This window comes from Manis javanica, chromosome 5, assembly GCF_040802235.1.
Source record: "Manis javanica isolate MJ-LG chromosome 5, MJ_LKY, whole genome shotgun sequence".
Lineage (NCBI taxonomy): Eukaryota > Metazoa > Chordata > Mammalia > Pholidota > Manidae > Manis > Manis javanica.
The window spans coordinates 130,464,147-130,480,404 of record NC_133160.1 but is presented as its reverse complement, the minus strand read 5'-3'; the positions used below and the strand labels follow the sequence as shown (position 1 = coordinate 130,480,404).

Below are 16,258 nucleotides of genomic sequence, written 5' to 3'. Positions count from 1 at the left end.
TTTTGAAATCAGAAAGTGTGGGTCCCAACTTTGCTCATCTTTTTTGGCTATTTTGAATACCTCTGTATTCCAAATGATGGGTTTTTCTGTTTTTACAAAAAATGTCATTGGGATTTTATAGGAATTATATTGAATCTGTAGGTTGCTTTGCATGTATTGACATCTTAATAAGCCTTCCAATCCATGAAAGTGGGATGTTTTCCTTATTTATTTCTTCTTAATTTCTTTCAGCAATGTTTCAGTAGTTTGCAATGGACAAGTCTTCCACCTCCTTGGTTACATTTATTCCTAAGTATTTTAATGTGATTTGCATAGAATTGTTTTCTTAATTTCCTTTTGGATTATTCATGATAATGTATAGAAATGTAGTCAAATTTTTAATAGTCTCCTACTCCCTGCAGATAATTTATACCTGGGTTTTTATTTCTTTAAACATAATAAGAAAAGTTTCATAACATGTTTCTGATCATTCTAATGACTGAAGTCTCTGCAGGTCTATTCTTGTTGGTTCATACTCATGGTGCCATCCCTTGTGTGCTTGGTTACTTTTGACTGATTTCTGCTTCCAGTCCATGAGAACTTATCTGCAGGATTTCTTTGAGACGTAAAATAAAGATGTCTTCCTTCACAGAGGATTTTTTATTTCTTCTAGGCATTTATAGGCACTGTAGTATAGAGCTATATCAAATTTGTAGTTCGACATTTGCTGGACCACCCAGACAATATGCCTTAGGTTGCCATCTATATGAGAGCTGTCTTGGGCCATAACCTCTAGGAGTTTATTTCTCTCCTTTTTCTCTACTGTTCCACTAAGCATCAAAACAACCTTCCCTGAACTAGCTCTCATTCATACTCCCATTAGTCCCATCCTTTGGTGGACCATTTACGGTCTTTGGTTCCTCCTCAATCTGTCATTACATCCAGGACCAAAATGCAAGTTGCTAATGCCCTCAGGGTAAAAGTGGCTTTGGAGCTCTAGAAATCCATTCACCTGTTTTTCCAATTTCCCTTCAATTTAGGTCTCATAGTTTCTTACTATTATGTCACTTCTTCAATGTTTTTATGGAGATATGTTTTACATTACAGCCAGCACTTTTACTTATAGTCAGCAGGAGAGTTGGTCCAAATAACTTGGTCCACTATTATCAGAAATAACATCATTCATTTTTTAAAATACTTTCCCTACATTTCACACTACCATCCTATCTCAATTTTCTTCTTCTTAATCAGACTTCTTGACATAATTGTTTATACATGCTTTAATCACTTCCATTTCCCATTCATTCTCAACTACTCCAAAGTTGGCTTCTCCCTCCAATATTCCTTTCAAAACTGCTCTAAGGTCACCCCTGAGCCCCATGTTGGTAATTTTAATGGATATTCATTGTATTTGATCCCTTATGCAGAATTGGAGAGTTTGTCATTCTTTCCTTGTTAAAATACTCTTTCTTGATATTTATGACACCACATTCGTATGGTTTTATTCATACCTCCCTAACTGTTCTTCCTTAACTGATCTAGGAGCTAGCTGCAGAAGGATTTAACATGGAATTTAATGGTAAGTGCTCTGTATTCTGTTCTTCCTTTCACTTTTAGAAATTATCTATGAAATTGTACCGAATAGAACTACGTACCACAATCTATTTGTTGAAACTATTACAGCATTTATCATGCCATAAGTAGCTAGTTATATTGGTCTCCCTTTGTTTCCCACATGGTAAGAATAAGTCCATAACTATACATAAGCACTGAATAGCTGGCTGTTGAATAAATCAATGTAAAAAGGTTAATGTGCTGTTTTTATCAGCCGCAACTACATTTTGTCCTATTTCTTGAAGGGCGGGTGCAAATCCCAACAAGTTTTCGGTTTTACACACTGGATAAAATGTACTTGCTAGGAATCTATCCATTAGATAGTACACAAAAGTACTATACATTAAAAAATCCATTAAAAAGGTATGTGTAACTGATGTTCAAAATATCCTAATTATACAGTACATACAAATACCAAAATTAAATATGTAAAACAAGAAAAATCTCAGTGGTTTTAATTTGAGGGAGTCGGTGCAAAGAGGCTGTTTCTGTAAGTCAGAAATTGAGAATTTTACCTGGATAAAAACGGAAACAAAAGCACAGGCTTCTGGTTAATCAGGAGCTTAGATAGAGGAACAGTCTTCTAAGGAATAAATGGAAGTCTACCAGAGCTTTTTGTGATCAGGTAGGAGAAACTCCAGGGACAACAAGGTTTTTTCTTTTTCTTTCTGTTTTTTTGTTTTATTACAAGACAGATGCAACTACTAGGGCTCCTACTGTGATCGTTTTTTAAGGTAGAGGGGCAGGATACTTGCATTGAATTACACTTGCGCTAAAATTGCTGGTCTATTTCTTAAGTCAGAAATAGTGCAGCAGTGATATTTCCAGGATTCAGGTGTGAAACAACCCCAAACAACTCCCAACGCTTCCTCCAGCAACAACTGAAGTCCGTTGAAAATACGGCGCTCTCCTTAAGTTATTTCGGATTTCTCTCAAATTTTGACAGAGGCACCCGCAAAATTTAGTATTTACTAAGAACAAACGTTAGAACCCAACTGCGGGCCGCCCTCCCGTTGGTGTCCGCCTCAGGCCCTGCCCGGGGCACCCGGCGGCCGAGACCCTCACCTGCATGGCGTTCCGCGTCGCTGGTCCCCAGCGAGGGACTCGAGCCAAGACCCACCGCGTCCTCAGGCGGGAAGGGAGCGCGCCGCAGGTTTCCACCGCCGCCCCCGGGGCGAAGACAAACTGCGCCTCGGAGGAGCCCGCGCCGGCCAGCTCTGTTGCCAGGCAACGGGGAGGCGTGGCCAGGGCTAGGGGCTGTGGGTACTCACCCACCGGGTCCTGGGGTTTCAGTCCCCAGTGATGCCTTTCCTGTTCGCCAAGTGATACTGGTGCTGGCATTCCTTCCACCCTTCCACCACCGCTAAGCAACGTGGGTATCCCACCCTCGGCACCCTTCAACCTCAGAGTCTTGTGCTCATGGAGAAATAACAAAATCCTGGGACAGAACCCTTCAGAGGAGTTCTTAACCTGGAGCCCATAGCCTATACTTGGGTGGATTTTAGGAGCTACCTAGCCTCCTCCCCCTATTGTACACATAATTTGTTGTATGTGAATATCTGACAGTTAAGGACCAGAGCTTTCATCAGATTTGCAAATGGCTCTCCAGCCCCGTCTTAAAAACCCACTGTCTTGGAAGACAGGAGTTCTGGCTTGAGGCAGGAAACCTAGACAGTTGGATTCATTGGTGGTTAGGTTAAGGAAAGAATGTTTACTGGCAGCTGCCAGGAACATGGGGAAAACATTTGACGGTATCACCAAATAAGGTTATACACATAGTCACAGAGATATACTGATAGGATTTGGAAAGAGGAAAGAAATGTTTATAATGACACAATTTTAAACTTGGGCTCAGTATCGGATCACTCCATCTGTATGCCCAGTTCATACCTCATATAAACCCTATACTTCTGTAGCCTAAATATTTTGTTGTAAGATACGAATTTGTTAAATATAAAATACTTTAAAACATCCCACAATTTTAGTAACCATGGTTTGGTTCTTCTTCCTCTTCCCTTTCCTGTTCTCCTTGTTCTTCTCATGTCTCTTTTCTTCCTTCTCCCTCCTCCTTATCTCATGAAGCCCTCAGATCTAGGTGTCCGAAGTCTCACTGGATTTCTGGGAGGCCCTCAGGACTGCTGCTTAAATTGGCCTTCAGCTGCCTTTTATTATTTTGACAATCCAGGACCCAGGCCAGTGGGATTGCTGTGCGTAGTGCTAACTGATGGTGACCTACACATCTGTGGTTTTAGAGCAGGAGGCCCTCTCTGCTCTCAAGTTCCCATCTTCTCAAGGCAATTCATTTAAAAGAAGAATGCACTTTTTTTCCTCTTCTGCTCCTTCTTTCCTTTTGTTCTTCACGTGGTTTGACAAGAAGTGAAATTCAGGGACTTTGTTAGTAAAAGGCATAATTTAGGCTGTATTCAGTGGTCAACAGTGGTAAGACAAGGTTGTTAGATACTCTACTCTGAAGAATACAAGACCTAATCCTACCAACTCAAAGAGCCACCCTTCTGTAGTAAGCGAGCAGCCTACTTGGAGTAGGTAGTTATCCAAGAGGAGCTTCAGAGGGAAAAATCCAGGGGAACCTGGAGAGATAAACTTAACCTGAGGTTAATTCTGTGCCAACTAAACCCTGCTTTGACATAACAAGTTCTCCAAGGGTGTTCATGATCCTGTACTCGTTAGATTGTTTTCTTCCTAGTAATGAGTAAGACTAGTTGCCTTTCAGATATTGCAGGGTGAAGCAACTTATTTTACGATAAACTGAATACTACTATTTGGTAGAGAAAGCTAGACCCCTGATAATGTTTAGAGGAATCAGACACATTTTACAGGTAAATCACAATTTACTTACTTACCTATTGGATGGATCATGGCCAAATTCTCCAGCTAGCGTAGTTTTAGTTGGTATTCACATTCTAAGACTGTTAGCTATTGGACATTATGGTATTTGTAAGAGCTGGTGATTTTGCCACTGATGAAATCCAAACAGGTTAAACTAAGAAAACTCATTAAAAATCAACTCTACTGAGTGCCTTACATACAAATAAAAAAAGTACATGTGTATCAGTACTGTGATAAGCTGTAGGGATCTAAGGAACACCATTATTTACAGCTTTATTACACACTTTACAACACTAAGAAAAAATATTTTAAGATGCTTTTTTATTTTCAACATATTAAACATTTTCAACCTCAACCAACTTTTATTGAGGATGTTTACAACATAAGGATTCCCAAACATGGTAAACTTCGCAAGGATTTTTTTTTAGAAGAAAACAAAATGTCAGTATATTTCATATTTCCATGGCATTGTTTCTGTGGAAAATTGTTGGTATCCTATAAAAAAAAGAAAAATTGAATTTAGATTCAAGAATAAATGAGTATGTGAATGTGTATATACATGTTTGTAAATAGACATTTCCATAAATATTTTGTCATGTGTGATAAAATTGACATCAGAGATATTTCTCAGCTATTTTTTTCAATCTATATATTTTTAGCTATCATTAATATCTCTCTGAAGGAATACTTATTCTGTATATCTGTATTTTCCAAAATTTTACAGTATTTAACTATAATAAAAGTGGTTTCTTAAAGCTCATTGATGCCAATAAGATTTATAAGTAAAATATCTCAAAAGTTGCAGTTATTCCTCATGTATTTATTTCCTTGTGTTTTTGTACTTGTTATCCTTTTCATGTCTAACCACTTTCTAAGTAAATACAATTCACCAGGATACAGTAAGACCTCAGATAACCAGATGAAAAAAACAAAGATAAAATGATTATTGAACTGTTTCTCTGTTGACAAAATAAAATGAAATTCTGAGTGAATTAGTCTATGTAGGCCCTGATCTTGGAAACAATCTAAATGAAGCTATACTCTTCAATTTCAGAAAGAATTTCTTACTAAATTAATCAAATTATGATTAAATTTCACTTCACATTTGTGAGCACTCTAAGACTTAGTTTGGTGCTACAATCACAGACATTTTTCACTTAGTATTAAACTATTATTTGTTCACACTTTGTAAAAGTCTCTATACTTGCAATATTAAAAAAGACTGCTTTTTTCCCATTAATTTTTGTTCTTAGTTCCTTAAAGAAAGAGCAAATTAAGAATATGGTTGCTCACATTTCTAATGTGAACATAACAGGGGTTAATGCCAAACACAGTCTAAAAATTTAAGTTACTAATTATGCCCTGTGAGCACATTAAAGTTTTTGTTCACTTTTTCAATATTTGTATCTTGGATTTCTTCCTTATCTAACTGAACTCACCAATGCATAAGAGCTACATTAAATACAAGGAGACAGAGAATCCATCCTTGTTTTATTCCTGACATTCACAGGAATTTGGGAATGTGCTAAAATGTTTTACTATCAAGCCGACTACTGACATTGTTTGGACCTTTATATAAATAATGTTAATAAAGATACATTTCTTTCTAGGCTCTTCTTTTAAAACATCAGAAATTTATGTGAAATTTTACCAAAAGCATCTGTTGAGATGTTCATATAATTTTTCTTCTGATGGCAAAAATATTTTAATAGACTCCCTAATGTTGAACCACTGAGTTGCTGGAAAAACTTCCCATCATGGGCTCACATAATATTTTTAATATACTGCTGAATGCAATTTAAAATGTTTCTTTAAACTTTTTGCACTGATGTTTATAAATAGGATTGACCTACAGTTTCCTTCTTTATCCTACTTTTTTAAGATTTTGGTATAAGTATTTCCTGGCTTCATAAAAAGTATTTTGAGGTTTTTCTACTTTTCTGAGCTAGAAAAATAAAAAATGTATTGGTCTGGTATTTTTGAAGGGCACGTTTCTACATAATGATTTCAATTTTTTTTTTCCATGGCTGTTAATTTGGTTAAATTTTTTTCTTTCTTCTGGCTCAATCTTGGTAGGACCTACTTTACTAGACAACCCTCTATTTTATCCAGGTTTTCAAACTGATAGGCACAGATATGTAAAGGACTCTTCTATGATCTCCATTTCTTCTATATCTGCTTTAATTTCCCTTGTATTTTCATTTGTATTTTTGTATGTTTATGTTTTTTTCATTTTTTTCTTGATTAGGATACAATAATTAGGCAAATTTTTTAAATTTTATTTTTTGCATATTCTCAAACTTCACTTGATTTACCAATTCTTCTTTGTACTATTTTATAATTAATTTAAGCTTTCATTTTATAATTTTCTTCCTTTTGCTTTCCTGCAGTTCACCTCATACTTTTTGAGTTAAATCCTTAATTTGCTCATTCTTTCTTGCTTTGGTGTTTAAGGCGTTTAATTTTCCACTGACTATACCTTTGGCAGAGCCCTGTTAAGTTTTAATATGCATTGCTTTCATTATATTTATTTTTAGATATTACATAATTTTGTGTTATCTTCCTTAGAAATGGTGCACTTTGATTTTGTTTCTATGATAAAATATTAAGTATTTTAACATTCTTAAGCTAAGTAAGTATGTAAGGGTTGAAATAAATGATGTGAGTGAGATATCTGCAAAAATATTTTCAACATATAATCTGCATTTAGGATTACATAAAATTAGTAGAATATACCTTTTACTTTTGGAGGGTAAATTTATCAATCTGCTTTGGGTTTAATTTTAAAACTCATAGTCTAATCAGATATTAGGATTGACATATTTGTGAAACATGTAGGGCCATTCAACAGCTATGAAGCATCTACTATATCTCCAGCACTGAGGTTGGAAACTCTGGGAATCCCAAAGTAGAAGTCATGTTCTCATGTCTTTCCACATTTTCTTAGTTCCCTAGAAATGGTAAATCACAGCTTTTATAAGAACTTTGAATACAGGTCACTAGGAAGACAAAATGCACTCAATGTGCAAGTCCTGGCCCATAATTGCGAACACTGATTACCACAATAATAACACAATCCCTGACATATATCACTTGTACAATAACTGATGATAAAGTCAATGCCTTCAAAACAGTCAAACAGACTGTTGTGACATAGTCTGAGGAATGTATGACATGAGCAAAGCAAAGGTCTCATCCTAAAATACTAGCATTTTCTATACTAAAGGTCTCATCCTAAAATACTAGCATTTTCTATCCTAAAATGCCCTCACAGCCCCTGTAACTGTAGTAGTATTTACATAGAACAATAATGCACACATGCAGTCAACTAATAGAAATATACTAAGCACAGCTTAATTTGTGAATATCTGAAAACAAATTTTCAAACTGGTTGAGTTGTGAAGCACATACCAGTTTAAATGTAACCTTCTGACCTTCTTCCATTTCGTGGCTGGAAAAGAAAAAATTAGAAATAATCAGGTAACTAAGGAGGGAAGTTAATTTCCATAGAAAGCCACTTGGTGATCTCAGTGAGTGGAATAATTTCTTCCTTTATCTAGTCTTGCTCCTTTGTCAATCCATTCTCCAATTTATTGTTAAAATTAGTTTCCCAATACAAATCTTACTATATGGCTCCCGTTAGCCTTTACAATAAAGTTGAAATTCCTTAGCTAATATTTCACTGGCTAATTACTGTTGATTCTTCAAATTCAACCCTTCTTTAAAGGCTTCTCTGTACCTTCACTGTACCTCCTCCACTCCCCAGCTTGGAATAAATGCTTTTCTTTCAGAAACCACACCCCCTGGGTGAATACATTTGACAAAGCATTTTGCATTTGTTTATTTATCAGTTTCCTGTATTAGGCTGCAAACACCTAGAGCATAAGAATGGAATCTTATCTGTCTTTATATTCCCAGCCTTCAGTGCATTATCCAGAATCCAGTAGAAATATAATAAATAGTTGATGAGTGAATGAATGAAAAGTCTCTGGTAATATATTAAGGATACAAACATTTTGGAAAGTATAGTTCCTGCTTGGAAAGAAAGTCACTCTTCATGGACAGTTTGGACATATAAAATATTAAATGTAACTACAAACTTTTGTCTATTGTAGTTGATTCTTTTACTTTTAAAAACTCAGGAAAACAGTCATAACTCTTCCAATCTTCCTGAATCATTTGTAAATGATTTATTAGAACTTAAGGAGTAATGCATCTTTAAGACACTCACATGAAAATGCACATGAAATGTTGTGAAACTAAACTGTGAAACAGATGGCTGTCATTTAGGCTATTTACAAACACAAGTGGTAGGTTAGAGAAAAGATAAGAGATGCCATAGTATTAAAACAATAAGGTTGGGGAAGAAGTGAATCTCAGACTATGACACCTGCTACCAAATATCTATAAGTAAACTTCAAAACTTAATTAAAACTTATGAGTTAATGTAAATAAATGCACATTTAAAGTATTTTTCAATTTTGATATTAATTTTTTAAAATGCAGTTAAAAAAATTTACATACCCTGAATAAAAAGTATCTTCGACTTTGGCTTGCAAAAGGACCTTGGAATTCTCCCTGAATGAGAGAATAACAGTAAAAGTAAGTGCAAATCCTTCTTGAGTGTATAGTGAGCTCAAAGTTATTTTTGATTGCCAAAATTAAACAAAGAGGGAATCAAGGACTTGGTATACAATTCATTTTAATAAGTAATATTTGTACCTGAAGAGTTTTCAACAACTAGCAGTATCATCAGAATATTGTATTTTAAAATAATTTCCTTGTCAATTTAACTGATTCTGTTTTCAGAATGTTTGCCAGTTATACATGTATTCATCCGTAAGTAGAAAGAGAGAGACATTTCATAGGTAATTAAGTATATTTAAAATTTCCATTTTGTTAGAACGAAATAATTTCTTTAAAATACATTTTATGTGCTAATAATACATGAAAAGAGACACATATAAAATAGAATTGTGTCAGAGCTAAAATACACAATATGTCTATAGTAATTAAAATTTAAATTGAGGGACAAATTTGGTAAACTATGTTATTCAATGAAACTTTATAAAAGATTTTCCCAATATAATTATATTTACAGAAATGGTAATAAAAAAACAAAAACAAATACAAATGAACCAATTAGTAGTAATGGGTATATTCTGAAATGTTTCTCTTCTTAAACATTTTATTTTAAACCTAATGGAAAAATATTTATGGTTTCCACAAAATAGGTTCTTTTAACTTCCTGTTTTCAACAACAATCACTTGTTACAAAATATCAGGATGGCAATCACTGTAAAATCTGTCAAGACTCTTTTTAATTATTCCATAATAGTCCAATCATATTTTTAAATATTAAGAAATGGCTCTCACATTTATTAAAATTCTGAAATCCTTGCTTTATAACAAATGTATCTTAAATTCTCAATATTTTGTACCTAATTCCCATCCTGACAATAACCCCCCAAATTACTTGAAAAATTGAAATTTTTCATATTTAAAAATGCACACATGGAAACTATATGCTTATATGTTTGTATAAGAAAAATTGTATATATTGTATTAAACAGGAAAAAAAGGTATAGTGTACCTTAAAATGTGCGAAAATTTAAAACTTTCAAGCCCAAACATACAGGTCTTTTAGTCTTATCATTGGAAACTGAACTGTATATACAAGAATTTGGGAGGTAAAGGTAATAAAGATGTAGGGATGGAGGTGAAGATGTCAGGCAAACAAAATTTAAGAAAAAGTGTTTGAATGACCTAAGATCTGAAAATTCATTTTCTGTAAGAACCCAAAACATTTCACTTTCAAATTATATGTTCTAAAGTTAGGTGAATCAGGCCCACCAAAGCTAACACTTCACTTTTTTTTTTCTACTCATACTTTTAATTCTTTCATAGGTTCCTAGGAAACCTGGTGTGTTGCAAGATACTTTTAGGAGTTACCATTTGTCCATCAGGCTATATATCACTAAGGCAGAGTTCTCATATTCAGCTAGCTGTTTGGAAATATAATCTCACTCAAGGTGGAACATTCAGACAAAGCACCAAACTGGCCACAATACTGAGTGTTTAGCTTTGGTAAATAATGACACTGAAGTGATGTAGTAAACTAATAATTTGTTGTTGTATTTTAAGAAACTGAATCTTTACCTTGAAATTTTACACTATTCTTACAGCAAATTCTTCAGAATATAGAAGTTGTTTCAAAAAAGCGTATATTACTTCTAGGAAGTTTGATGACAAATCAAAGTTTGATTTGATTTTTTTTCCATCCTGGAAATTCTAAAATTTTAACAGGCTAGTATAGTTTCTCTTACATGTCTTATTCAAGTTTACAGCAAATACTGTCTTCCTCAATTGAAGCTTAGTTTAAGTGAAGAATTTAGAGAGAACACAGTAACCATAAAAATAAATTTTGAGAAATTTATTTGCCTAAACTGTATGCCTTTTTAAAAGTATTTAAGGTCTTTTGGTATTACTTTATGAAGAATAGAATTACAGTAGTACTTAAATTAAGGAAAAAACCTAACAGTAAAATAACAAAATATCCAAGATTAGACTATTAGGAATGGCATAGTGAGAAAAAAAAATTTGCATAGACCATAAATCAGAAGATCCTGTTACAGCCTCTAATCTCACTTACTAGAATGATCTTGGGAAACACCTTTAACTATTCTAAATTTTTTTGCTTTTGTAAACTGGGATTAACACTAGTTGTATAAAGTTGCTGAAAGAATAAAATGGAATAAGACTTAAAACTATCATGCATTACAACAATGTAAGACATTACTCAAAAACAAAACTTAGAAACCATCAATGAGAGGATTCTTTTTAAATGACAATAAAAACTCTGCTATTTCTAGTAAGAATAATGCGTTAAAACTCAGTTATATTCATCTTATACATAGGTACTGGATTTGGACCATAGTTAATGCCTATATTTAGCTTCTGATATATTTACTTCATGATCCTTCCTTTAAATAACATTTTAATAACTTCATAGAAATCGTGCTATCCTAATATATAGAACTTAAAAAAAAAAGAAAGAAAATGAAAGCTTGCTATCCTAGCCATTTGTCAACCTGTATACAGAGGCAGTAAATCATCTTTTACCTTTTCTCCTGCTCTTATCTAGCAACGAGGCACACTGCCCCATCCTTTCTTAAACCAAGAATAGGTTTCCTCACTGGGAAGGTCATGCCCTTGGGAGGGAACCTAATCCCAGCTTTCCTCACTGCCCTCAGCTTGAGTCAGAAGGGACAATACATGGGGACAGAAAACAATTCTCTTCTTCCTGAGTGAGAAAACCCTTCCGCAAACAGATGCTGGTCCATCAGCGAACTAGTTTTGCGGGGTTTATGCTGAAGAAGGGTACCTCATAAACCACCACAGCTGGGGATTAACAGAAAGGCTGCCCCACAAAGAGTGGTGAAGCAAGCATGCAGTTTGTTACATACGTCCACTTTGAATCTCTTCATTCTTCTCTCATGCAGTTGAGGAACGAGCTGCAGCAACGGATGCACAACAGACGACTGAGAGACACGAACACACACACAATGAGCACAAGGCTTCTCAGCCTTGGGCAGAGAGATGGTTTCCTATTTGTTTTTTGGTTTAGTTTCACCCACTATACTTGCTCCAGACCAAAAGAAAAAAAAACAAACAAGGAAGATGTTATCTAAAACAGACTGCTATGAGCACTTCAAAGAACTATGGAGATGAGTCAAGAGACAGAATTAAATTTGGTAGTTCTATGTTAGGATCTTTGTCAGTATGTTGAGGAAGCACTTTCCTGAAGGCCTCAGTTCCTTCATCAGCTGCCAACAAGTAAATCATCTGCCTGCATCTTTAAGAGGCAAAAAGTTGTTTGCTTCCAGACTTACTCAAAATGATACAGGACAGATGAAACCAACTCAGGGAGAATCAGTTTTCCATCATGAAAATGTTTATCTTCAAGGTTATACAGCACACGCATCTAGTAACCTCCTTTATAAAATACTATTTTATTTAAAACTGAATATATGGAACAAGACAGCAGGGAACACAAAAATGACAATGCGTTATTGAAGTGAAAAATGTGACTAAGATACAGTTTTTCAAAATGTAAAGATGCCAAGCAGAAGAAAATGAAAGCACATTTGAGACATGTGGCTACTTGATATGGTTTCATTTTAAAAGCATGGCTTGAATTGAATATCTTCTCAAAAATATTAAATTCATTTATCAAGTGGATTATTTTAAGCACTATATAGTGGTTATTTGTTAACCAGTTCAACTTGTTTGGTTTAAAGCCAGTATAACCTAACTTTCAACTCCTCATATGTAAGAATATTCAATGTGATAAATATCTAAAACTGAGTTTAAGATTATAGTTACCTTTCCACAAATACATGTTTAAAATACCCTATGCTCCTCATTCCCTAAACTCTTCCATGGAAGTGAGTCACAAACTTAGGAAGAATATTACAGTCAAATAATTATTAAGTATTCTAGACTGAAACACCAAAGTTGGTTGGCTAGCACTTTGTAAATCCATGAATATGAAAAGAAAAACTATCGCTAAAATCACACAATTTAGAAGTGAACTGAATTCAACTTATTGGTATTTGGCGAATCTTAGTAAAATATTATATTTAACACCTAATTACAAATAAGGAAACCTTAGGAATAGAACTGGTTATTCTACTTATATTTAATTTAATATTTTGACATTTATCTTTTAAAATAATTCTGAAAATGATTTTGGATAAATCCATTTTTCCCTTGCACTATCTAAAACAAGATGCTTTACTTAATCATTTGCTTTTCTTTTTTTTTTTGCCTCTAGAGTGTAAGTTCCATGACAGCAAGGATCTATTTTTTAATTTCCTATTTTACTTACTGTTATATTGCTAATACCTAGAATTGTTCTCGGCATGTGGTAGATACTCAGTAAAATAACTGTTGAGTGAATGGATAAATTTAATATGCATGTAGTTGAGATAAAAGATAAATGTATAATAAAAATTGAACCAATTTGTTCATCCATATATGAACTTTTTTTAAAAAAAGCATGAATTTTGATCTATCTGTATTAGATGAACTGCAAAAAGGTTTAAAATGGTACTAGTGATTACTAACAAGAAGCAATTCTACAACTTACCACAACATTTGAATTGCCCAACTTCTGTGTCTTTGAATAATGAAATAAGAACTGTTAAAAAAAATAGCAAGCTTTACTATATATGATTAGTGGTTCCTTTTATTATTTTTAATGTATATATTTATGGAAATCACCTTACCCTTTTGGCATTATCTTTTTCATCTGTTTCCTGTTGAAAAGAGAGGTATGTAAGTATCATTATATGATATATAACATATTATAAAAGTATACACCAGGTATAATATATATATGGTATGTTATAATTTATAATGTATTATGGTTATATATAACTTTAAACATGACACATATGTTAAATATAAAATATAAGACTGAAATTGGTTAAGCAGCAGTTGCTCTAAAAATAAACAAGAAATTAATAAATACTGTTTATAAATAAAAGTGCAAACAAAGATCTTTCCTACAGCATTATTCCTAAGAGTGAAAAATTGGAAACATCCTCAACATTCAACAGTGGAAAATGATGATATGATCACATGATAGGATATTCATAGACAAAGACTAGAAGGAATCATATCAAAATATTTGTAGCTGCTACCACTAAATAATAAGATTATGAGTTATTTTTGCTTTCTTTCATAAACTTTTCTACATTCCTCTCTCTCTCCAAATATTAAGAGTGAGTCATATTATTCACTTTTTTGCTGTTCTTTTTGTTGTTCTTCATTTTTTTGTTCTTTTAGTAAAAGTAAACTCATGGATAAAAATGATTGCCATTTCTTCCATCTTAATTTTTAAAAGTCAATTAGGTGTTTTGGAAAATATCTATTACAAACTTTAGAAACTATTGTAGTAGTTTCTAATAGAAAATATCTATTACAAACATTAGAAAAATATGTAGTAATAAACACTTATTCGTTTCAGAAACCATTTATGCTTTCAAAATATCAAGGTTTCTTTTAATTCTTGTATATGAGAGGTATGGATGTCAGAATCTATCATTGATCATAGGTTAAATTAAAATTGCTAATAAGAAATAGAATTCTAACCTTACCCTTAAAAAGGTATTTTTAAAATAAATTCACTTATAAGATACAGAATATAAACTGAAGTATGGTACATTATTCTATTTTTCAATATCCTCACTTATCCCACCTATCCTCACTTCAGGACAAAAAGTTCTTCCAGAATAATCAAATAATTTTAATATGAAAATCAAGACTTCATATTAAGAATATAATTTTGAGATGACATTGACAATACAACTTGCTTTTTTTTTTTTGCATTCTTCATGTCTTTCTCTCTAACCTCGTACAATGTCCCTACCTCCAAACTTACAAAGATGCAGCTGTTCTCCAATTGCAGAATGAGTCAGAGAGAGAAAAAGAGCCAAATTTCTCTCATCATAACTAGAACACATCTTATACTTGAGAGGAACATAGGATTTTCCAATTAGATAACTTTACACTCCATTAATATGACCCTATTTTCTCAGACATTTGAAAGATTGAAGTATTTGTTTCTTATCCAAAATCAACTTTCCCTTGGCATGCTTCCTAAATTGGGTATATTTTCTTCCAGGAAGAATTCCAATCTACCACTGAGGAATTTTTGCCTACCAACAAAAGACTCTTTCAGCCTTACCTGGGGCTTTGGTAGAGTCCCTGTAATTGCGATGCACAGCTCCTCCAGTGCGTTAGATGCCTAATGGAAATGAGGACATGTAAGCTATGCTTCTGCTTTAACAACATTTGCATAGAAGATATAACTTGAAAACGTTAGGAGCAAAAGGATATTCCAAATACCCAGAACAGAATCTTTCTTATGGCCCATTGAAACTGTTGGGATCCCCTGGTGTCTCTCATGACAGAAACTTGGCTCCTAAAGGTAAAACCTTCCAATGAGGAAAATGTTATATATTAAATACATGCACTGACTGAGGCCTTCACCGTGGTCCACGTACATAGTTCTCAGTACTATAAGATTCCATGAAATTCTATGACTGAGATTAACTAGGACAGTGACCCAGCTCATAGCAAAGTCTGAATCTACATGCCGAAGTTGGGAGCCTCACTGAATATTACTCATTATTGACTAATTTGAAAATCCTGCAATCGCTTGCAAACAATGGGAGTTGGAGGGGAAGAAGCTGTGGATGGTGTGCCTAATCTGAGTTACCACCCTTCCACACTGCTGACTGCACACCTGAAGATCAGGTTTTTCAAAGCCTGTGAGCATAGAAGTAGGGCAGGGCTCCTGTGGTTAGCAGCCAGCTGGGTGTGGTGAGAAGTAGCACAAACAGACAAGCAGGGACGAAACCTGCTTTGCACAGAATTTAGCACAGGAATACCATGAACAGTTGATTACTTAATAAGTGCATATTAGAAGTAATGAGGAGCTGCAACAGTAGGGGAGGTATTGGGATTCATGGTGAAAAACCTGGGCTATGGAGCTGAGCAGTCTGCAACTCTAATGCAGGGCAAATTCCATTTCTGCTCTATTAGCTGTGTTACCTTGGGTTGGTTACCTAACCTTTCTAAGCTTCAGATGCTTCAGCCATAAATCATGGATGACATCATCACTGCAGAGAGTTCTTGGAAGGATAAAATGTAGGCAAAGCTTTTAGCACAGTGCTAGGTACATAGCAATTCTTTGACAATAGTAGCATTTAAAAAATGTATGACCTGTAAAGCTTGATTTACAGCTGCA

The 16,258-nt window shown here is 34.1% G+C and overlaps 2 protein-coding genes across 2 annotated transcripts in view; both read right to left on the bottom strand.

Annotated features, from left to right (window-relative positions):
* Window positions 1-2,794, bottom strand: part of PDCL2 (phosducin like 2) — a 47,690-nt gene extending 44,896 nt beyond the window's left edge. The window contains exon 1 of the mRNA XM_037018692.2: window positions 2,659-2,794. Coding sequence (XP_036874587.2) covers window positions 2,659-2,664 — 6 coding nt within the window. The 5' untranslated portion in view covers window positions 2,665-2,794. The remainder of the gene's footprint in view (window positions 1-2,658) is intronic.
* Window positions 2,795-4,742: 1,948 nt separating this feature from the next.
* NMU (neuromedin U) overlaps window positions 4,743-16,258 on the bottom strand; it is a 28,898-nt gene continuing 17,382 nt past the window's right edge. Inside the window, exons 5-11 of the mRNA XM_037018693.2 lie at window positions 15,194-15,253; window positions 13,731-13,760; window positions 13,592-13,642; window positions 11,907-11,981; window positions 8,965-9,018; window positions 7,852-7,891; window positions 4,743-4,935 (exon numbers count right to left, since the gene is read on the bottom strand). Coding sequence (XP_036874588.2) covers window positions 7,856-7,891; window positions 8,965-9,018; window positions 11,907-11,981; window positions 13,592-13,642; window positions 13,731-13,760; window positions 15,194-15,253 — 306 coding nt within the window. The 3' untranslated portion in view covers window positions 4,743-4,935; window positions 7,852-7,855. The remainder of the gene's footprint in view (window positions 4,936-7,851; window positions 7,892-8,964; window positions 9,019-11,906; window positions 11,982-13,591; window positions 13,643-13,730; window positions 13,761-15,193; window positions 15,254-16,258) is intronic.